Source organism: Neofelis nebulosa, chromosome 13 (assembly GCF_028018385.1).
Source record: "Neofelis nebulosa isolate mNeoNeb1 chromosome 13, mNeoNeb1.pri, whole genome shotgun sequence".
Taxonomy (NCBI): domain Eukaryota; kingdom Metazoa; phylum Chordata; class Mammalia; order Carnivora; family Felidae; genus Neofelis; species Neofelis nebulosa.
Genome location: NC_080794.1, coordinates 13,018,948 through 13,042,528, shown reverse-complemented (window position 1 = coordinate 13,042,528; position 23,581 = coordinate 13,018,948). Strand labels below are relative to the sequence as shown.

Sequence of the window (23,581 nt, the reverse complement as noted above, 5' to 3'; positions counted from 1 at the left end):
TGCAAGCTGGTGCAGCCACTCTGGAAAACAGTGTGGAGGCTCCTCAAAAAATTGAAAATAGAGCTACCCTACAACCCAGCAATTGCACTACTAGGCATTTATCCAAGGGATACAGGTGTGCTATTTTGAAGGGACACATGCGCCCCATGTTTATAGCAGCACTATTGACAATAGGCAAAGTATGGAAAGAGCCCAAATGTCCATCAACGGATGAATGGATACAGAAAATGTGGTATGTATGTATGTATGTATGTGTATACACACACACACACACACACACACACACACACACACAAATGGAGTATTACTCGGCAATCAAAAAGAATGAAATCTTGCCATTTGCAACTACGTGGATGGAACTGGAGGGTATAATGCCAAGTGAAATTAGTCAGAGAAAGACAAATATCATATGACTTCACTCATATGAAGAATTTAAGATACGAAACAGATGAACACAAGGGAAGGGAAGCAAAAATAATATAAAAACAGGGAGGGGGACAAAACAATAGAGACTCTTAAATATGGAGAACAAACTGAGGGTTACAGGAGGGGTTGTGGGAAGGGGGATGGGCTAAACAGGTAAGGGGCACTAAGGAATCTACTCCTGAAATCACTGTTGCACTGTATGCTAGCTAACTTGGATGTAAATTAATAAATAAATAAATAAGTAAATAAGCAAAGAAAAAAAAAAAAGGAGAAAAAGTTTCGAAGGACGGGCACTATTATCTTCCACTTAGCGATGTCATGGAAATCCCACGGAAATCCCACGTGAACACAAACACACGTACATACAAACCTGAGGCGGACGTGTTAAGGAGGCAAAAAAATATTTTAAGTAAAAAACTACAACTTCTGTTTAACAGTAAAGGACACCCACAGGCGACAGAAGGGCAGCACGCGTCTCAGTGTCAATAGCGTGTCAAGGTTTGCACCTCACGCGTCCTGCCGATGGGCTTGTGATCGCGGGGTGGGGCCCAAATTTTAGTGATGTTACCTCTCAGTGAATCAATCATCCTCCATGGCTTCAGCCTCTGATCCTTCCCTGAGGAGTGGAAGATACAGAAGTGGGAAGGAACAGGCTGATGCCTCGAAGGGCTCCGAGACTTTTTTTTCTTTTTAAACCTTTATTTTTGAGAGAGAGAGACCGCGAGTGGGGGAAGGCAGAGAGAAAGGGAAACACAAATTCCAAAGCAGGCTCCAAGCTCTGAGCTGTCAGCACAGAGCCCGAAGCGGGGCTCGAACCCACGAACTATGAGTTCATGACCTGAGCTGAAGTCAATGCTTAACCAACTGAGCCACCCAGGCACCCCAGTATTTTGGTTTCTAAATGCAAACTTTTTTGTTGAAGTATAGCATAAATAGATAAACCAAAGTGCTCAAGTTATAACTATAGCTTGATGCATTTTCACAAAGAGAGCACCCTGTTGAGACCAGCTCTCATGTGTCCTAATTACTTTTACTTCTTTTTAAGTACCTTTTTTTTTTTTTAATGTTTATTTGTTTTTGATAGATAGATAGAGCATGAGCAGGGGAGGGGCCGAGAGATGGAGAGACACAGAATCCGAAGCAGGCTCCAGGCTCCGAGCTGTCAGCACAGAGCCCGATGTGGGGCTCGAACCCACGAATTGTGAGTTCATGACCTGAGCCGAAGTCGGATGCCCAAGGACTGAGCCCCCCAGGCGCCCGGAAGGGCTTTGACACTCTGAAAGTCAAATGCCCTGTGGGAATGACTGGCTGGATGGGCCTCACTCCTGGGAGCTGTGTAAAATGTGCTCTTAGGCGGCAAACCCCTTGCACATTGGGGACGGCGGGCAAGAATCAGGAGAGTCGAGCACAAACACAGTGACAAGTTAGCTCTGTTAAACAGAACGTTCCAGAACCAGAAGGATCCGCTTCCCTAACACACTGGATAAATAAAACCGCTGCCCCACAAAAGCCACACACCGGAAACAAGGGGTCTCTCTGACTCTACAGAACATTTTCCTCTTCCTCCTGCGGGCCAGGGGAAGGGAGCCGGTTCATTCCCACCCGCTTCATCGCTCTTCCTGCCTCTTACACACCCGCTGTGCCACACACACTCAGGAGAGGCCTCCCGAGGAAGGACACAGAGAGCAGGACAGGGGCTGGACTGTCACGACAACAGCCGGCCTCCCTCAGCTGCCCACATGGAATCTTGAGAGAAGACTTCAGAGAATCTTTACTTGGATGTGTTCCGGACAAAAAAATGCTCTGCGGCTAACAGTGTTTAAACATAACTGGCCCATTCAATAATGTTAGAAACAGGGGTGCCCAGTGGGGAGGGGGGGGTCAGTCGGTGAAGCATCCAACTTCGGCTCAGGTCGTGATCCGGCCGTTGATGAACTCGAGCCCCGCGCCGGGCTCTGCACTAAGTGGGGCCAGCCTCCTTGCGGTTGTCTCTCTCTCTCTCTCCGTTCCCTCCCCACTTGCTCTCCCTCTCGAAAATAAACAGACTTTAAAAAAAAAAAAAAAAAGGAACAATGTTAGAAACGAATGAAACACAGTTGCAGGATAACAGAAACTCTCTAGACTAGGAGGCCCTTAATTTATCCGTGAGGAAAACAAAGCTCTGGAGGCTTAGAGACTCCCCCACAACACCCAGCATGTGGGGGCTCAGTGGGGGCTCGGTGGGGGGCCGGCACCCACAGATCCACAGCTGCTGAGAAAGTTAAATACACAAGGGACCGCAGCAGGGGCAGGAAGTACCAGGAAAACATAGAATCAGAAAGCTTCAAGAGAAACAGGTGTGACAAGTCCCAGCCCAGAGGAATGTAAATAGCAACACACTTTGCAGAAATGAGCCTTATGGTTGGGACACGTCGCAGAACAAGAGCACAGTATCGAAAAGGTGCGGTCCTAAAAAAAAAATTAATTGACTAATTAAAAATTAGTTAAATAAAAGTGAAAGATTCGAACGTGTACACGGTGTTGACTGATCTGCAGGGTTTCATTCTGGGGCAGTAAATCATTTACTTGCATGTGCGAATTTTTATGAAAAACCAGAAAACAAACTCAGGGTAAACAAAATAACAAAGATCAGACAAAACCCAGAAATCCTACTGGCATTTTCTTCTCATGGGCTTTTACGTCAAAAGCAGATGTGAAGTCTGGCAGCTGAAAAAAACGCATTAAGTAAATTCTCAGCACCTCACATTTCTAGAGCCTCTCCTGCTTACTCAGCCTATTGAAACGAAGCGAACGAAAGTCTTCCGCCAAATCAAATGCAGCCCAGACCACGGTTTGTATTTCAAACCCAGTTTACTGTGGAAGTGCCAGGCCAACCCCAAAGTCGGCACCGGCCACTTAAACAACTTCCTTTATAAAGGGTTAGCAGTGGGGAACTGCGTTCGCTTCCACGGGCAGATACAGAATTTATAAGAAATGCTACCTTTATATAAGAATTAATAAGAAAACATGCCAGGAAAAAAACTCATCATTTCTTGGACAAAAGTTCAGCACAGGCTCTCAGTCTGCACTTGGTTGTCTTGATTTCAGATGATCTCCTTAACTGAATTCAACCACACTGGGGGTCATGAAACGCAGTCCACTGGACACAGATGCAAATCGGTTCCCAGCTCCCACGCATGGAACACGAAAACGTTCCACTAATGGAAAAGCCAGACGCCGACGATGGGGGCAAGGTGGGCTTTGTGGGCCCGGGCAACCAGCGCGCCCGAGGGGTCCGTACTGAGTGCACAGCCTAGGACACGAAAGCCACCTGGCACCCAGCGGCAACCAAAAGGAGGTGCCTGTGCAAGCTCCTGAGAAGCCTCAGTGGAACAGCCCCACGTGACTGTAAGTGCTGTGCATTCTGGACGGTGGAAAGCCGTGCGGGTTCACGCACGGTCATTTCCCGAGGGTGCCGTCTTCCCAACAGCCCAAGCCACCCTGGAACGGCTGTCCTGCATTCTGGGTGCGAGACGTCCTTAAATCCCTACCGCTGAGGGTCTGCGTGTCTGACCCTGCGTGGGAAAAGCCACGCAGCCATCACGGCACACGGGCCAGTCAATGATTTATTTGGGGGGTTCAACGGCGCCAACGCTGGGTGGCTCCTCCGTGATGCAGGAGCCTGTGCTCTCCGGAGGGGTCCGAGGGTTTTCTCCTGCTGAGCGTCACTGCCCAATAACCCGCACCAGACGCCTGCCCCCCCGGGACCGCTCCCCCACCCGCTCCAATCGCCGCGGCCCAGAGCTTTCGCTTCCCACTTACTTGTATTTTAAGAGCAGCCACTGAATTAACCAGAGTCCTACGAGGATCATGCCGTTAATCTCACAGATAGAAAAGGCCCACTGCACGCGGTTAAAATGGTCAAAAAACGTGTCCGGTAGCGGGGGCTGCACCTCCTTGGGAGGCACTCGCTCGTGGACGACCGAGATCATCACCGTGGTGAGGACGAAGCAGGACAGCGCGTACAGGAAGGCCAGGCAGGTCTTGCCCCACTCCATGGGGTACTGGGAGCGCTCGGGCTCGGGCATGGGGATCTTGATCATCTCCTTCCGGTAGCCGTTAGGCACCCCGTTGGGCGTGGCCTGGAGGCCGGGGCCGGCCGCGCCTGCGCCCAGGTGCCCGTTGGCGTGGCCGTTCTTGTGCGCCTCCATGTGCTGCTCCACCTTCAGGGTCTCGATCATGTCCAGGAGCCGCTGCCCGCTGTCGGCCGACACGCGGCACAGGGGCGGCCGCGCGAAGTCCTCCCGGGTCAGGCCGATCAGGTCCCGGCCCGTGAAGTGTTCCAGGGGCTCACAGTACTCGGGCATGGCGTGCTCCAGCAGCCAGTCTGCCACCTTCCTGGGGGACCAGTGCGCCACCTCCTTCATGGTCCCGGCGGGCGGGGGTCAGCGGTCCCGCGGCGGCGCGCCCATGCTGCCCGGCCTCATGCCGGGGACGTGCGAGGCCAGACGCGCGGAGCCGCTCCCGCAGCCCGCACGCAGCTCTCCGGGGCTCTGGGCGCCCGAGCGCGCTCACCTCATGGTGCACCGGGGGTCTTCCTTCTGCGGAGGCAAGAGACACAGTCAGGAGGGGGCCGCACATCAGTCCCCGGGGGCGCGCCCCGAGCATCGGCCACCGGGGAAGGCAGAGCGTGCACCCCAAGAACAGGCTACCGGGCAAGGTGCCCCACGCACCCGGAGAACCACCTGCCGGGGAGGGTGCAGCTGGCCGCAGGGCCTGGTCCAGGGTCTTCCTGGCCCATCGTTCCGGAAGGAGCATTAGATGAGACCCAGACAGATACCGAAGAATGTTTTCTAAGCCAGCATCCAACAGTGCTCCGGATATGCCTCGGTATAGGTTGGGGATTCCCTCTGTGCTTACTACCTACTTTCTGAGATAATCTGAAATAACGCGGCGAAGTGGCCGCATCTACCAAACTATCTGGTGGAGAAATGTCTTCAAACGTACATAAGCCACTGCAACGTCACAGAGACACAAGAGAATCACAGAAATGCTGAGCTTCGAGAGCATCTGGTCCAACAACTGCAGAGTCCTACACGCAAAAAAAACACCAAAGAATCCCTTTTTTCAAATGTGGGGTCATTTTCTACTCTTCTCTCAGCTGGTTTTCTTTAATCAGCATGTATTAGTGTTGTAACAATCACTTAAAATCCAAAACAACACGTTAGAAGTAAAGACCGCGTTCTGGAACAAACAATCGTGGTTAGCGAGATAACGGCGGTCAGCGGAAGACCAAGCATATTTGAGTCAACATCTCCCGTGGGCAACCCACTGGAGGAGCTTCAGTGCCCTCATCTGTGAAATGAACAGTCAAGTATCCCCTTGAAAAATCGTATGTAATTGGAGCACTAAAAGGGGTCTGGAGATCCCATATCCTTTTTTTCTCTTTCTCAAATTTTCTATCCTATCCAGTAGCCAAAGTCTACTTTCCCTCACCATGGAAACACCCTGTCCAAGAGCTGCCTAACTTTTGTTTCTCAAAAGGTGAATGTGGTGTTAACTACAAAACAACAACAACAAAAACAAAAACAAACGAAAAAACGTGCACAAATCAATAGGTTTAATGGCTAGAAATGAGTCATGACCGTGTTTTCCGAGTATGCTTCGTAGAATCGTAATCTGACAAAATGCTCTGCGCTTTAGAAATCATCCAAATGAAGTCTAGGAAGTGCACGTCCTCTCCGAGGGCCAGCAGTATGTGGCAGTTGGGACTGTGCATGAGTTCGAGGCTCCAGGAAATCGTCCGGGACCAAAACCGGGTTACCACGATTCCTCGAATGGACTTCACTGAGGCTTGCTCCCCACCACTTTTCTTCCCCAGCGATCCCTGTCAACCCCCCAGGGAGCACATTGGTAAGGGCACAAACAAGACCCAAATTCAGGTCTTCAATTCCAAAGTCCAGACTCGTCTCTACCGTACCCTGAATCAGAGGCCGGAATGAAGGCGGACAGCCATCCACTCCCAGTTTCTCCACCCCCATAGCAACCAACCAAAGGGCAGCACAGCTCAAGATATTCCAGACCTTGCAAAAACACTGGGTGTTCTCTCTTCTGGGCATCCACGTTGCTGTTCCACCGGCCTGTGGCAAGCGTCTGTCTGCACTTCACCCAGGAGACCACGAGTGAGGGCGGGAGGACTGCTACCTTGAGCATCCACACACTCACCATGCAAGGGCTGGGAGGTGCTCACTCGACCTCTGCTCAGTACCTCAGGGCACGCCCCTGACATCTACCGGCATGTAGACGGGGTCGTGGAAAGTAAGACCTACTGACATTGCCACTGACGCTGCAAGCTGCTTGAAAACCGTTTGGATGGCCAAGGAGGATGCGGTGGGCATTCTTCAGAGGGAAACATGAAGCCAAAGTGGACCTCTGGCCATTTGAAAAGCACTAGAGAAGAGCATCAGTCGTCGCCAGTCCTGCCCGGTGACGGGAAGACACAAGCCACATGGGAGTCCTGCGGGAAGGTCCTACAGGAAAGGGGAACTCGCCAGATACTGCCCGGCAGAGTGACAGTAACAGGCAAGGGGGCCTTCTGCACGTGGGAGTGGCTATAAGAACTCTAGAGAAGAAATCCTGGTGGAACGTTCAGGCCCAAGGGAATGAAAGGGCTTTTCGTGTGGCTTCCTCATTTCCCCTGCCGGAGGTGGGGAAGTCAGCCAGAGGGGAAACTGCGGGGGACCACAGAGACCAGACCATGCCAACTCGTGCTTTCACTTCTTTCTGATGAGGAAATTGTCTGATAATCTCCTCTTAAGGCTTAATAACCTTTAAAACAGGAAAACAGCCAAAGGTAGGAGACAATAGAGGCCGTCAGACACGCTCGCAGATGGAGGAACACGGATGTCACAAAAGTGAGTCCCATCAGCAGTCTGACAGCCACAGGAACTGTCAAGACGCAGCAAGACGCAGTGACGCAGTGACGCAGTGACGGCTCCCCTGGTGAGAGGACAACAGCGCTGTCCCCTCCCCGAGGCCGTCCTGGCACTCACCCCCAGCGCCCACACCCCGCCATCGACTCCGCTCCAACAAGTCCAAGGTCTTCTTCCCTTGGTCCTTCAGGTCCTTCCCAATCCCATCCCCATCCCTGAATCCCGACCACGCGGATACCTGCGACCACGTGATGTAACCGGCTCGTGTGCCCACAAAGACGGCCGCTTATGTGAGTCGGGGAGCGGGGAGTCGGGCCCCTGCCTGGCTACATCCCTTCCTGAGAAAGTCCTGAACCCTTGCCGAGCCTCAGTTTCCTCTGGAAAATAGGATTAACAACAACCCTGCCCACCTTCCCTGGGGCTGCTCCTGCTCTGAGGACCTCATGGGGGAAAAGGAATTAAAGCTACTGATTACGCCAAGAAATATGTCTTGTTCTTCTGGTAATGTCCTGCTTGCTTTCTGACACCCGACTGGGCCCCCGGTGACATTTCATAAATAGGGACTGAAGCTGCCACCTCCAAATGGCATTTTTAAAGCCCCATCATTCTGACACACGAGTTCAAACAGCCTTCCAAATTTCCTCAGAAAAGAAACCTTTGTTTTTCAAGCAAGCTTTGAAGCTTGAAAATAAAGGCCTAGATGCTATTTTCTTGCAGACGATTTTAAGATCACGTAAAAGGGGAAAAGAAAATTTCCATGGAAGCAACTGCCGGGCATACTCAATACTTCAAAGGTCACTGCTCAAAGATGAGGACTTACTCAGACACCCCAGGGTCCAGCCGTGGGAGACAAAGTGGCTGGCCTCACACGCTCACTTTTTTTTTTTTTTAAATGTTTATTTTTGAGAGAGAGACGGAGTGTGAGTGGGGGCGGGGCAGAGAGAGAGGGAGACGCAGAATCCGAAGCAGACTCCAGGCTCCGAGCTGTCCACACAGAGCCTAGTGCGGGGCTCAAACCCACAAGCCATGAGATCATGACCTGAGTGAACGCTGAGGCCATGCATAACCGACTGAGCCACCCAGACCCCCCACATGCGCACTTTAGGATAGGACAGCACAGGACAGGACAGGATAGGACAGGATAGGATAGGATAGGATAGGATAGGGTGCAGCGTTTCTGAGAAGTGTTTTCCCATCTAGACCCAGAAGACTGCATGTTGGGCAGAGCTCCGAAAACAACTACTACCCCCGTCCAGAAAAGTCGCCCCGAATCCATTCCTGGAAGAATGTTCAGAAATAATGCAGAGCTCAACGCATTAGATTGGGTACTCAGAATTCCAGAGTAAAAAGAGAATAAAATCTGGACATAAACTCGGTATATCCCGAAATACTGGAAGATGAGAGAGGGAAGAGGTGCCGGCACGCTCGTTCATGGGCAATTTTCGGATGGAAGTAAACCAGAGTCCAGGGGGCGGTGATGCGTCTAAACTCTCCTGCAGAAGAGCAGAGCTAGTCTGCAGCGAGACGGAACCCAACATGCGTCCCGGGCCCCCCGCTGCAGGTACTCGACGACCTCACGGATGTGAACACGTGTGAGGGGCAGGCTAAGAGTCTATAAACCAAAATCATGGAGTCCTACAGGACTGAGGGCAGGAACAACCCCTCCTACTCATCACGGATCCTATATCCAGCAGGTTTCTCTCGGACCCAGACTAAATGAAAAAGAAATCTGTTAACACAATCCGGCTCCCATTCTTACAGTAGATATTTTAGGCTTTAAAATTATAAAAGCCATCAGATAATGTGCCACAACACACTATAAACTATTTGTACTTCATTATCAAGGCCAGCTCTCAACAACCAGACAAATATGTTAAAGCAATTAGCCTGGTAATGAAAACAAAACATTAACCAAACAAAAGAACTAAGTCATTTATGAGTATGTGGTTTATCTCTGCTCAAAAAGAATCTACTATATTATCTTATTGTCTGGTATTGTCGAGAAATAAGACATCGTTGTGTTCACAAAAAGCTACGATATGAATTAAACAATGAACACAAGTTTTCAAGAAATTAAAACACATTGCATAACGCAGTGCACAACAATCGCTCAGAAAATCTAAGTTCTTTTTAATTTTTTAATGTTTTTTCATTTTTTTGAGAGAGAGGAAGACAGAGAACGAGCGGGGGAGGGGCAGAGAGAGGGGGAGACACAGAATCCGAAGCAGGGTCCAGGCTCCGAGCTGTCAGCACAGAGCCCGATGCGGGACTCGAACCCACAAACTGAGAGATCATGACCTGAGACGAAGTCAGACGTTTAACCATCTGAGCCGCCCAGGCGCCCCTGAAAAATCTGAGTTCTAATAATTACTCTGTACTTTCCTCCAATCCCAAGGCCTCAGTTTCCTGTGGAGGAATGATTTATTCCATCTGCTTATTGCATTAGTTTCAGAAATGTGTGCACAACTGTGCTTTGGATAACATAAAGCAATACATAAAAATGTAAAAAAACTATTTACTGAACGTCAGTTAACCTTTAAAGTTTCAAGGAACTTGTTAAAAGTAAGTGTCATGAAAGTAAGAACTGAATTAAAAAATTTTTTTTAATGTCTATTTACTTTTGAGAGAGAGAGAGAGAGAGAGAGAGAGAGAGTGCAAGCAGGGGAGGGGCAGAGAGAGAAGGAGACACAGAATCCGAAGCAGGTTCCAGGTTCCGAGTTATCAGCACAGAGCCCGACGCAGGGCTTGAACCCACGAACCGTGAGATCGTGACCTGAGCCAAAGTCAGACACTCAACCGACTGAGCCACCCAGGTACCCCTGAATGGAATTTTTACAATTTTTTTAAGGCATGGTGGGCCCAAGACTGAACGAACATAGCTGCCCTGTCAGCGAAGAAAGTACAGCAAAGTTCCAGATGTTTCTGAATGCTAACAATGGCAAATCAAAGTACCAAGCAGGGCATGCGTGATTAATCTTATAAGCATATAGTGAGCTACATTCTTTCTGCTTCCTGCATCAAATGTTTAAAAGCAAAAGCAAAGTAACACAGGCTCTATACGGATTTTGCTCTACTAGCTCAAATAATCAACTTTGTGCGAGACCACAATTTGGTGAGTGTGTAATAGCTCAGACTTTTGACACAAACCTACCTGTGGGTGCCTTGTTAAAGAGCAACACTAATTAAGCGTCAACATTATAGTCTTGAGACACATGAACTGCCTTTTTGTAAACACTACAAGTCCAGATAAAGGTCTTTACGTCCCTAGAACTTTCCATAAAAGGCAACAGTAACCTAACGGACCTTTTATTTATTTATTTATTTATTTTTTTTTCAATATATGAAATTTATTGTCAAATTGGTTTCCATACACCCAGTGCTCATCCCAAAAGGTGCCCTCCTCAATACCCATCACCCACCCTCCCCTCCCTCCCACCCCCCCCCCCAATGGACCTTTTAGAGCAGCACAGGCCAGGCCCTCTGCAATACTCAAGAGACAGGTGTCCAATTCTGTCACTCAGTGTGGAGAACTCCTGAATGCTTTTCTCCAATCGAATCAGCTATAGTTTGGTTTTTTTGTTGTTGTTTTTTGTTGTTGTTTTTGTTTTTGCTATTTAACACATAAAGAGCTAACCTACAGAGGCAAAATTCTTAGAACTGTACTTATCCGAAGGAAAAAAATGGTTAGGGGTAACAACTGTATTGCTTCTGCTGAAGGACCTACATGTTTACTTCAGTCTAGAGCAGAAGAAATTTTACATCACTTTGGATGCCTTAACCTTCAAACCGTCCTTTATTGTAGATTGCTGTTACGCGCACGGTTCAAAACTCCAGTGTCAAACTCTGACTGGCAAACGAAATCTCCCCTTAGGCTCCTTGAACTAAGTGCATGCTGCCTGATTTTGCTTAGAGACGAGAAGAAAGGGCCTGTGGCCCAGTTAGGCTGCTAGGAGAGCCTCAGGTGGGGACACCCTTCCCTCTCCTCCACACCTTGTCTATTTCAGGAAGTCTGATACTTAGATTTCACCAGATCGGAAACGAGTTCTTTCTCAGCAGTTGCCCTAGAACAACCCACCGACAGCCTCCTTTTAAACGGCCCCTCCCAAAGGGACCCATTCTGGTGTCGAAGTCCCTAGTGCTCCAGAGGGAAAGAAATGATTCTTGGCTGACAAGAGCAGGACAGTGACATCATGACAAGAAACCAGCCAAATCAACTGGATACGCTGTTCCACGGTTGTGGCTGTTCTCTGATGGTATGAAATACACGCGTGTCATCCATTTCCAGGGGAGCCCCACCACCAGCAAGAGGAGCTCATTTGAGTAATTCCAGGGCCGAACAGAAACATTCAGCAGCCAGAAAATTCAAAGAACCACTTACTGTGGCAAAAATTAAAAACCACCTAAGAGTTCTACAGGGAGAATTAAATATAGCATCACACAACACAACAGAATACTAATTACGCCTCTGCTAAAGACCGGACGATGTTTCTATAGCTGTAGTGATACACACATGCAGATTTGTCAAACAGGTTACAAAAGACAATGAAGGCATTTTTGTGAACATACATGTATCACAACTATCCACAGAAAGGAAGTCGAGGGGCACGTGGCTGGCTCAGTCGGTTAAGTGACCGACTTCGGCTCACGTCATGATCTCGTGGTTTGTGAGTTCGAGCCCCACGTCGGGCTCTGTGCTGACAGCTCAGAACCTGGAGCCTGCCTCTGATTCTTGTCTCCCTCTCTCTCTCTGCACCTTCCCTGCTCACACTTTGTCTCTCTCTCACTCTTTCTCTCTCTCTCAAAAATAAACATTAAAAAAAAAGAAGTCTAGAAGGTACATGTCAGCTTCTGTTACCTTTGGATGTTGAAATTGTAAACTAAGTTTCTGCTTAATTTTTTTTCACTCTCTTCTAATTTCTCTGATAAATACATATTACTTCTGTTTAGAGAAGGGTTGTTTTTCCTTCAAGCATATTGTTTTTAAACATGGAGGCTACACTGTAAAATTAAAAATACATGCTTCCTACATTATCTTTCTTTCAAAATCAGAAGCGTGCTTGCAGATTTCTCCAAATAAGTGGATTCTTTGCCTCCTGTGTATAACTAGGTTCCCGAGTCCTCCTATTTCCAAAACAGAACGGTCCCAGGATATGAGCCGAACTATCAACAAAGATAAAGCTCAGATCCGAACCTAAGTGCATAAAGAAGTTCTGGTCTCAGAGATTTCCCATCATTCCAGAGAGAAAACAATGACAAACCATCAGAATTACCACTGTTCTGTCATCCAGGCTTTCAATACCCATCCATCCAGCTACCTACTGACTGTTTGAAACCCTGCCCTATTGTCATTTCAGTAAGGAAAACCATGCAGGTCTCCAGTGACAGCTAATCACTGCAGTTCCCCCCTGGGGTTTCATTGTCAGAACCCAATTACCAAACTCTGAAGATGATCTATTTCCACCCAACTGATAAGCTGCCTAAGTCTGAAACCAGCAGGACTATTTTACTTACTTACATACTTACTTACTTACTTACTTACTTACTTACTTTATTTATTTATTTATTTATTTATTTATTTATTTATTTATTTATTATTTTTGAGAGAGAGAGAGAGACAGAGAGACAGAAAGCACACGAGTGGGGAAGGGGCAGAGAGGGGTCGGGGGGGTAGAGGATCCAAAGCGGGGTCTGTGCTGATAGCACAGAGCCCGACGCGGGGCTCGAACTCACGAACTGTGAGATCACGACCTGAGCTGAAGTTGGACGCTTAACCAACGGGAACCACCCAGGCGCCCCCAGCAGGAATATTTAATATTCATCTGGATAATCCATGGTCCTTGGACACAGACCCCTGTAGGAGCACTCAAGGCATGCTGGGAAATAATCAGGGTCTCCAAGTTGCACGGCTCTCACGTCCAGCTGAGGTGCGCGGTGATCGCATCTGCCCCAAGAAGCCGGGGAAAGGCTCCCCTCTCCTTACCTCTGTTTGCTTCCACTTTGGTTTCTGCCTGCAGTCTGACTCCACGGCAGCCACCGCCATGCTGCCGTCAGACGGGCCTCTGTGGTGTGCAGGGCGATCTCCTCACCGGATGCTGGAGGCCTCTGGGGGCTCCTACAGCTGCCTGGACGATGTTCACATTCCTGAGCCTCCGCCATGGCCTTCCACGACACAGCCTGTGTCTCCACCTGACAGCCTTTCCCTACAGGCAGAGGACGGGGGCTACACCCATGCTCATGTGGGTAGGGAAGATACGAGCCAGCACAGCAGCCCAGAGGGATGCCAGCCTTGGACCCTAACGGCCAGGGGCTGGGGTGTCCAGACCCAAGCGTGGGCAGACGACACGGCCTGTGGCCAGATCCAGGCAGGCAAATGGAACTAAGACTGAACTAAGACCCTTGAACTAAACAAGAATCCCTCTAAGACGACAAAAAGTGGGCCTGTGAAATTAGTACCCGACGATGCGGACTTCGAACTCGCATGACCTGTGCGGTGTGGGTCCCAAGCCAAGAAATTGATGCAAATACACACACGAGAAGTTAACACAGAACAACCCCTTCGAGCCCTTTCAGCAGGCAAGAGTTCACAGGATTCCCACGGAAGAAGTGCTCTGAGCTGACGAAGAACGAGAATTGAAAATTATAAATCACACAAGGAAATAATCCACCATGAGGGAGAAATTTGGCAGGTGTGACAAACAGGAAGTTTGCCAAACCACGACCTTGAGAAAATGAAGTAAGTTTGAAAAGGCTGCGAAGTGAGTATACAAAAGAGGTAAATGAAAGTTGAAACCTCAATGAAACAGTAAGAGGAGAAAAAGAAAAGACAGGTGTGTTTCAAGAAATTATGAGAAAATCCCAGGTTCTCCCCTGGGCCTTTGCCCGGCGGATGCCCCCAGAGGAAAGCGGGGAGAACAAGAGCTAGGCGGGCTCGTGAAAGGAAGAGAAATGGTCAAACATCTAAGGTGTCTTGGTTGAAAGGCAACGGACAAGTTTTTTCAAAGCCCCAAGCTCCAGTCCTCCAGCATCCATACAGTGTAGCAGGGGAGACGGAAAACGAAGTCCAGTTGCTCAAGAGAGGAATCGCATTTCAGGGTAGGTGTCTCAGTGATTATGTGTTCGTTTCCAGGGCCTCTTCAAGCTCTCCTGGTTTTTCAAAAAGAAGGAACAGGAAAGGCAAGGAGAAGAGCAGAGAGGGTAGGTGAAGAAGCAGGTGGCCGGCTGGGAAGAGATGGGAGGAGCCAAGGAAGCAGAGCCCCAGCCCCCGGGAAGGAAGGATGAGAAGCAATGTGATTTCTGGAAGAGAAGCCAGGGGGGTGAGATGCTCATTGGCACAGGTGCCTTGAAGGATCGGGGCGGCTGGGGAGGGGAGAAGGGGGGAGTGGAGGGGGGGAAGGCGGGACTCAAGATAGAAGGACCGGTTAGAAGACCATTTAGGAAGCTGCCCCCGCCTCTCCCCGCAGCTGGGGAGCCTGCACGTGTCTTCCGCGGAAGGGGGGCACCCGCGCCGTTAAGAGCAGGGGCATCGCACGAAAACAGGGACTAAGGAAAGCACATGCACACAGATGCGACGTCACACCTGCCCCGGCCCCTCGCCTCCTTACAGCCCCCGACGCCGGCTGCCAGGCTGAACACATCCCGGCAGAGGAAGACCCAAGGCTTCCCGAACCCCAGACACTGGAAGAGAAAAGGACCCGGACCGTCTGGCACTGAAATCCGCAGAAAACAAGAGGAGTGAAGGGCGCGGCTCGAACAGCATCTCTGGCGCTTCCCTTACAATTCGAATGGACAAATGAAAGGTAACAGACATCTGAAGAAACTCTCCAATACACAGGAAAGCCAGAGACTGAAACAAAACAGGGCACGGAACACCCACTAAGTAGGGAATTCCAAATGTGGAGAAAAACGAGTATTCACGACCTCAGACAGACGCCGCGAACAGAATGGGCCACGCACGGAAAGGCAGTCGGAGAATCTTAAAAGGAAAGCCGTTTGTGAATGAATTCACGGTAAACATGAAAACAGCACAACATATTCAGTTGGAAAAAAAAGAAATCTCTCCGTGGAAGAAGACAGAGATGGAAAACTGAGAGCAAAGGTAAAAACATGAAGAACAGAATCCAGGGAGTTTCGTATGTGGGAGAGAAGGGATTTCTCAGAACTGAGGGGGACAGGAGTGGCCAGGGGTGAAAGCGTTCCCCAAGTGGCCGTAAAAGCTGAGAATATACGTTCCTGTTATCACGGTCCGGTTAACAGGTCACGTGAAAGGAAAACGGGAGGCGACATCTTGAAGGACGCTCTGCCCGCCTGCCGGTTGCCGGCCAGAAGACCCAAGGCAGACTTGGGATGTGGAGACAGCAGAATGCACCGCCCCGAGATGGGCTACCTTGACAGAGGTCTGCTGTCAGGTGAAGGCCATCGAGGGGAAGCAGACACAAGAAAGGCGCTCTGCCCTTCCCCGCCTGCCCACAAGCTGCACATGAATTTGTCAAGGTCGCCCCCGCCTCTCTACCTGGAACAGCGGAAGGGGAGCCAGGAGAGCACCTCAGACTCCGCCCGGAGGATCCACAGGACAGACCTTGCACGCCTTTGCTGCTGCCCGAGAGAAGACCCACGTCCTTCAGCCCTGGTCTTGCCTTCACTAAGAAACTTTACTGTTCTTCTTGTCGAGATGCTGTATCGACCCAAGTTCTTCCCGTTCCTTCGAGCGCCTCATCACCTTGGTCAGCTCGCTGGGCTTTTTCTCTGGCTCATCTGTCTTTTGTCAAGTCTCATTTATCGGACCCCAGCCAGAGAGTGTGAGATGGCTACAAGAAAAGGTTATTGCTTCCCTCCCTGCGATATCTAGACGTGGAGTTATTGCGTGATTTTCAGCCACGCTGCTGTTAACAGGCAATGGTGTCTCTTTAATACCATACGAACCCCCAGAATAACAGTACTGTAAAGTATGGATGCATTTTACAGACAGGGACCATGTCCCCCAGATTTGCGGAGTTCACATTTCAAATATATTTTCCCCTTGTCTCATATACCATCAAAATGTCCTGGAAGGCTTAAGATTTCAGTTTCTACTGCTTCCCCTCCCCCCACCCCCCTGAACGCTTCCGTGGCCCAGAAGCAGTTAGAGATTTTTAGTTAGATGTGTGCTGATGATTTTCCTCAAAAGCATGGTCATTTTTAACCATCTGTGGGCTTTGGAAGACCCACTGGGGCCCAAACCACCACACAGAGCACTAAGATGCAGCTAATTTAAAGTATACTTTTGGTGTTCCAACTGGGGACTGCCCAGTGTTGGTAACAGACTGAGAGCAGGCAGAAATGACAGAAGACGGTTTCCTGATTACTATAAAATAAAGAAATCTCATCTGCAGTGAAGGTTTTTTTGCCAGTCCCCCGAGGATTAGAAATACCACGTAATTCTAATGGAATGGAACACTTCCATTTCAGTGAGAAAAAGCCTACCCCATCTCTTCTCAACTTACACCTACAGAAATAAATGTAACTCACTGAGGTAAAAGGAAAGCTAATTTAGGGAACATGACCCGGGGGAACAACACCATGTTCCCAAATTAGCAACAACTCACAGGCCCAGAGAGGAGAAATCAAGTTCAAGTCTATGTCCCAAAATAAATTTCTAATACTTGCGTGGACAGCTAGATGGGCGCAAACTCTTTTCAGACTAGAGAGCGTCCCGAGGGTGGATTCTAAGTGGATGGCACTTACATGGGCGTCCTCTGGGCAGCCTTTGCCATGAAGGCTTGCTTCCAAAAAGCTAGTGGAGGTCTCCTCTACCTTTGTATCCACACTCAAAATAGACGCATTAAGCACTCCCCCACTCCCCTCCCCACCCCGACAGCTATTATAAGAACTGTTATAAAATGAGTATCCAACATCAGCTTCTTGCCAGCCACCGGCCACGACCTTGGTTCTAACTACCTGATAACTTCTTAAACTTCTGGGGCCCACATTCACTGGGTTTCTTCATTTTTTTTTTTAAGTTAAAAACTTTTTACCTTTGAGAGACAGAACATGAGGAGGGGAAAGGCAGAGAGAGAGGGAGACACAGAATCCGAAGCGGGCTCCGGGCTCCGAGCCGTCAGCACAGAGCCCGATGTGGGGCTTGAACTCACCAGCCGTGAGATCATGACCTGAGCCGAAGTCAGACGTTTAACCCACTGAGCCACCCAGGCGCCCCCTCCCCCAATTTTTTTTTTTTAATTTGCCTGTAGTTGATGCACAATGTTACGTTAGTTTCAGGTGTACAATGTGGTGATTTAACGTCTCTCTATACATGATGCTAACCGCTGTGCTCTTTTATTAATTAACCAGTGGTCAACAGCACAAAGTTCAGCTGCACAGAAGGGACGATCCTTGTCCATCAAACTGGCGGGCACCGAGGCGGACTTGTCTGGAGAAAAGCCTGAAGCTCCAGCTTTGCACCGAGGCCGAGTACCACAAGGGGGCAGCAGAGGGTCCGCAAAAATCACGCGCTCCTCCCCTCGCCCTTCCCCAGCTGCAAAGGATTTTGGAGACCTCCTCCAATAGAGATCCGCACCTAAGCAGTCCAAGCAGGTACCAGAGCCAGAAGGAACTAGAACCTCGGGCCACAACCGATGCTCCTTCCATCTGATTCTAATGTGCATGTAGTGACCCTACCATCAGCAACATGGCCGATTCCTGGCTTCTAGGTGACCACACTTCAAGTCAGAGCTAGCCTGCCATCTCACCTAAGATACTTAAGCATGTACCCTTGCTTTATATAAGAAACTTCCTAAGTTTTATTCTCTGGCTACCATAACTTAACGCAACAAAATTAGAACCCTGCAAATGGTGAACCAAATCAATGATGGACAGGTGAATTGTAGAAACTGTGTAAAATTATGTAAATTGTAAAATTAGCAAAAGCCATGATGAAAAAAAATAGGAGATCTGAACAAACACAGCTATGGCTAATGTTCGTGTGGTGAAATACATTCTTTTTTAAAAAATTTTTTAGTATTTATTTTTTTTGGGGGGGAGGGTGCAAAAAGGGGGGGCACACAGAATCTGAAGCAGCCTCCAGGCTCTGAGCTGTCAGCACAGGGCTTGACACGGGGCTCAAATTCACAAACTGCAAGATCATGACCTGAGCCGAAGTCGGACGCTTAACCGACTGAGCCACCCAGGAGCCCCTGAAATCCGTTATTTCTAAACAAACGTTTTGAGCACGACTAACACACAGTGTGGCATTGTTAGTGGCAGGTGTGGCCCACAGTGGTCTGACTTCCCTGTTTGTTATGACGTGCTCACCACAAGGGTGGCTGCTGTCCTCACCATTCGACGCCATCACAGCACCAGTGACTGTATTCCCTGTGCCGAGACCTTCATCCCCAGGACAGACTCGTCCCGTCACTGAAGTGTCTCCCTCTCCCCTTCACCCATCTGTCCGTCCCCCACCTGCTTCCCTCCGTCAACCACCGGCTTGTTCTCTGTTGAAACACATTCTTTGCTTTCAAACGGCTTCGAACATCTATCACTCTGTAGTGTAGAGTGAAGTAAGTTCAAAGTGGATCACATGTAAAGTGTTCTCTCGGCTTCACGTGTATTCATGAAGTCTCTACCATAAACACAAATATCACGCCAAGGGTAGGAGCCACAGCCTTAAACAAACAACCATAAAGATACCAGTCAAACTACTTCATAAATGAAAACACCGGGCAAGATGTTTTTCTAACCTGTCGCAGATCACAAATACAAGGAACTATCGAAAAATCAGTTAAAGGGAAAGACTTTAAACAAAGATTACAAGCAGGCCAATCACACACACACACACACACACACACACACACACACACACACAACCAACAAATGGGGAGGAAAAAAAAAAATCCAATCTCACCAGTTAAACACAGTTACAGCCATTGCCCTGCCAAAGATGAGGAAGAACCCTAATTAAAACCAAAACAACAAAACAACAAAACCAACAACCAGCACCTCCAGCTTCTGGCAGCGGACCGTGACCCCGCTTCCTTCTTCTTTCCGCGCAGCCACCGCGGCACAATACCACATCTCGCTTGAACTGCTGCCCCGGCCTCAACCCGCCCACCCCAAGCGGTCTCCATAAGGCGCCCAGGAGAGCTTCTTCAAGGGCGGTTCCCCGCCTGGAAATCCTGCAACGCTTCCTGCGCTTGTTACGTAGCTTTCCAGACCCTTCCTGCCGTCGCATGGCCAAGAGCCGCCACTGCACACTTTGTATGCTTCAATTACTCTGGACTGCTTCTAGTCGCCAACTGCCGCAGGGCCTTTGAACATGCAGTCACTGCTGCCTGGGGCACTTTCACCCTATTTCTTCACTCTGACGGCACCTCTTCAGACAAGCGTCCATCCTGCGGCCATCCTCTTACCTACATCATCTCACTTACTGAGCGTCTCTGTGTCCTACCGGGATGCAAGTTCCTCAAAGGAAGGTCCCTGTCGTGTTTTTTCATTACTGCATCCCCAGGAGCTAGCACAGTGCTCCGTACATCGTAGGCACTCGGTATAAATACCTGTTTCACTGGTGAAAAAAGAAATAGTGGCTAAGGAAGACAGCTGACTATATTTTTTTAAGTGTTCATTTATTTAAGAGAGAGAGAGAGAAGGAGGAAGACACAGAATCTGAAGCAGGCTCCAGGCTCCAAGCTGTCAGCACAGAGCCTGACATGGGACTCGAAACCACGAACCATGAGATCATGACCTGAGTTGAAGTCGGACGCTTAACTGACTGAGCCACCCAGGTGCCCCTCAGAGCATAGGTCTTAAATCCAGATTCTTCCCAATGGGAGAATAAACAGATTATTCTCTTTGAAACTCATTTTCTCCCACCTATAAGAAGAGAATAAATCCATAAACTACATCATCAAAAAATTCATTAAAGAATAAGTAATCTCTTGAAAAGAAATACATCTAGGATACTCAGACAGGAAAACATGTCTTTTGATCCCACACCTTCTTCCTGATAGACTTACTTTAGTAGAAGAAAACACTGAGCCGTTCTGGCTTAAGCACTTCCTTGCTTCAACACATAAAAGGAATCGGCCGTCCAATTGCTATGCCTCAAAAAGGACGTTCAGAGAGGCTTCTCCATTTTCCCTCTTTGCCACAGGCAAAGCAAAGAGAAAATGCAGAGTCAAGACCACCATCTCCAAACCAGAAAAGTATTCAAAGGAAAGTTCCTCTTCATATTTACACAATAAATTAAAGTAAAAAAAAAACCCGGGTTTCCCTCCAAATTATAAACACCATCCTTCTGCACCTCAAATTAAGCCCGTACACTTTTCTTTTTTTTTAATGTTTATTTATTTTTGAGACAGAGAGAGACACAGCATGAGCAGGAAAGGGGCAGAGAGAGAGAGAGGGAGACACAGAATGTGAAGCAGGCCGCAGGCTCTGAGCTGTCAGCACAGAGCCGGACGCGGGGCTCGAACCCACAAACTGTGACATCATGACCTGAGCCGAAGTCGGACGCTTAACCGACTGAGCCACCCAGGCGCCCCTGCCCTTACGTTTTTCAAAGTTACCGAGATCGTCCTCAGTAGTAAGTTCGATCAGGTGTGTGTGAGTACCACGGTGCTTAGCACAGCCTAAACAGGAGGGCTTACTCGTGTTTCCCAACAGCTCCGAAGTATGAGAGCTTCTGGATTGTTCACGGACAGACCGCTCATCAGTCTGCAGCGGCGGCTGAACAGTCCCAGGGAATAGGGCCCTGAGCAGGGCCCCCCATTATCATTACCCAGCAGGGCCTGGCCACTGAGCTGTGTTTTTTAAGTGCCCAAGTCAGGCAGTGCTCACGTTTTCTTTTCTGTCTTCACACTTCTACACGCGTTAACACCTGAGCCGCTTGCGCACACGTCAGTTTCACGTACAAGGAGAACACTGCGTTATCATAACCCGAGGAGGTGGCCTGGCTCATGAAAAGCATTTCAAAATCTTGTCAAATGATCTGAAGATGTAAACGGTGAGCTCAAACAATTTCACTTCCAAATGTCACGGGTTATTTCAAGTTTAAGAGAGAAACAAGGAGCGAGGGAAAATACGGATTTAATCTGTAGAAGAACAAAACACCAATCACAAAGATCAAAACTGGAGAATGACTTGAGAACAGCAACCACACACTACCTCTGGGGGAAAAGGATCTCTCAATAAGGAGGGTACGATTTAGCACCTTGAAAGGCCCACAACAGCGTTCCAAATCGTTTCTTTTTTTTTTTTTTTTTTTTTTAATTTTTTTTTCAACGTTTTTTATTTATTTTTGGGACAGAGAGAGACAGAGCATGAACGGGGGAGGGGCAGAGACAGAGGGAGACACAGAATCGGAAACAGGCTCCAGGCTCCGAGCCATCAGCCCAGAGCCTGACGCGGGGCTCGAACTCACGGACTGCGAGATCGTGACCTGGCTGAAGTCGGACGCTTAACCGACTGCGCCACCCAGGCGCCCCCGTTCCAAATCGTTTCTGACAACTGCATTCTTACCATAAAATAACCCAGGCGGTCCCATACACGTGTCTATACCATACCTTGAGCATGCTCCACGCCTAGGCTACCGTGGTCAAGCTACACGCGTGATAAAAGGCCCTTGTACCTAAAATAAGTCCTGCTTGCCCAGACCGACCTCGGGACGTGTTACACAGACACCTGCTCACTAAAGGAACCTGTTGATCAGCACTCAGAGAGCAGATTACCAGAGCGCTTTGGCAGGGCGGCAGGCACGTCAACTCTCCTGAGGACACAGCTCAAATTCAGCTTCTATTTATAATAGAATATTTATAAATATATATTTATAATCCTAACGAGCCTTTCTTCTGGATATAAACAGAGCCAGCACTGAAGTGCTAAGGACTAAAAAATTATACGTATCCCTAAAAGCCAAATTGGTTAATCAAAATAAAACCAAACATTTATGAAGTACATACTAGCAGTGAGCACTGTCCCGGGCACCCTGCGAGCCACAGGAACATACACACCACGCTCCTAAGTAAGTTACAATGTCCCCCAGCCTCCTATTTGCCTCCCTACCCCTCCTGTGCTCCTTCTTCAGTTCTGTGAAGTGTGCTCCATGCTGCTGAGCGCACGGGCACAGACCCTGAGCAGGCGCTCTGCCCCCCTCCCGCCCCCCCCCCCCTCAGTGCACACCTTCAGAGCCAATCCCCTCCGGCGTGAGACCCCCAGTGTTCGGGGACACTCATGCCCTAGTCAGAAACTCTTACTCAGAAGCACCCCATATGTGTATGAAAGTCTCAACTGTTCAGGGACCAGTGGGGCATCTCACACAGCACAGTCTTTTAGTAAATACTCGCTGGCTGGCTGGCTGGCTGAATGAATGAATGACTAGGCGGAACTAATGGTTACTAGTTATCCAGCACATCGCGCCTCCTAATTAATACTGCAGTTCCCACCTGATGGCTATTACCCATCATTAAGGAACATCAGACCAGCATCCACAACAGACGCAGAGTAACGCACTGAACTTGGGGCTGACTTTATCATTTCCAAGATGACTAAGGTTTTGGTTTCTGGACGTCATGACCGTACTGAGCCTCCATTCTTCAAGTGCCGTGTATCCCTGACAGTGAGAACCGAAGGTCTGGGAAGGGTCTCACAGACAACGCGACAGGTGGGATAAATGGAACGAAGGGTACCAAAAGTGTGGGACAGGAGATAAACACAAATAATGTGTGTGAGATTCAACACAAGCAGAAATAATTAGACGGAAGTGAGTTAAGACTGTCCTAGCCTTTACGTAAGGCAACGTGACATGATTTACCAAAATCTACAACTTACTTCACGTCCCAGAAACTTCATTTCTAAGAATCTGCCTTATAGACATATTCACGAGTCAAGATGGACGTTCAAGAACATTCACTGCAGCCCTGTTTATACCGCAGAAGCATCTAGACATCCTTCGTCGCGATCTGGGTAAGTCAATGCGGTGCCTCCTCACAGCATAACATACCAGACAGTCATCTGACGGAATGAGGAATTATCTGCAGATACCAACATGGCTGTGATATAGAAACACACACGATTTTCATTTTAAAATGCAGGTATTTTGCCGTATGCATGTATATACGTGTGCGTAAGCATTCCAAGTCTGCAACTGTGTACAATACAGAGGCGATGGGATAACAGGGTGGAAACTGGGAGTGCGTGAGGAAATGTCACCAGCTTACACATGATCTATAGGCAGTAACCATGTACCACTCTGTGCTTTCAAAAAAAATAAAGATTAC

General features: G+C 48.8%; 1 protein-coding gene across 6 annotated transcripts in view; it reads right to left on the bottom strand.

The window, feature by feature from the left end:
• SGMS1 (sphingomyelin synthase 1) overlaps positions 1-23,581 on the bottom strand; it is a 282,666-nt gene that overhangs the window by 35,432 nt on the left and 223,653 nt on the right. For all 6 annotated transcript variants that reach the window (XM_058696322.1, XM_058696324.1, XM_058696323.1 and 3 more), the window contains one exon: positions 4,228-5,006. In XM_058696322.1, the coding sequence (XP_058552305.1) occupies positions 4,228-4,832 (605 nt within the window). In that variant the 5' untranslated portion in view covers positions 4,833-5,006. The remainder of the gene's footprint in view (positions 1-4,227; positions 5,007-23,581) is intronic.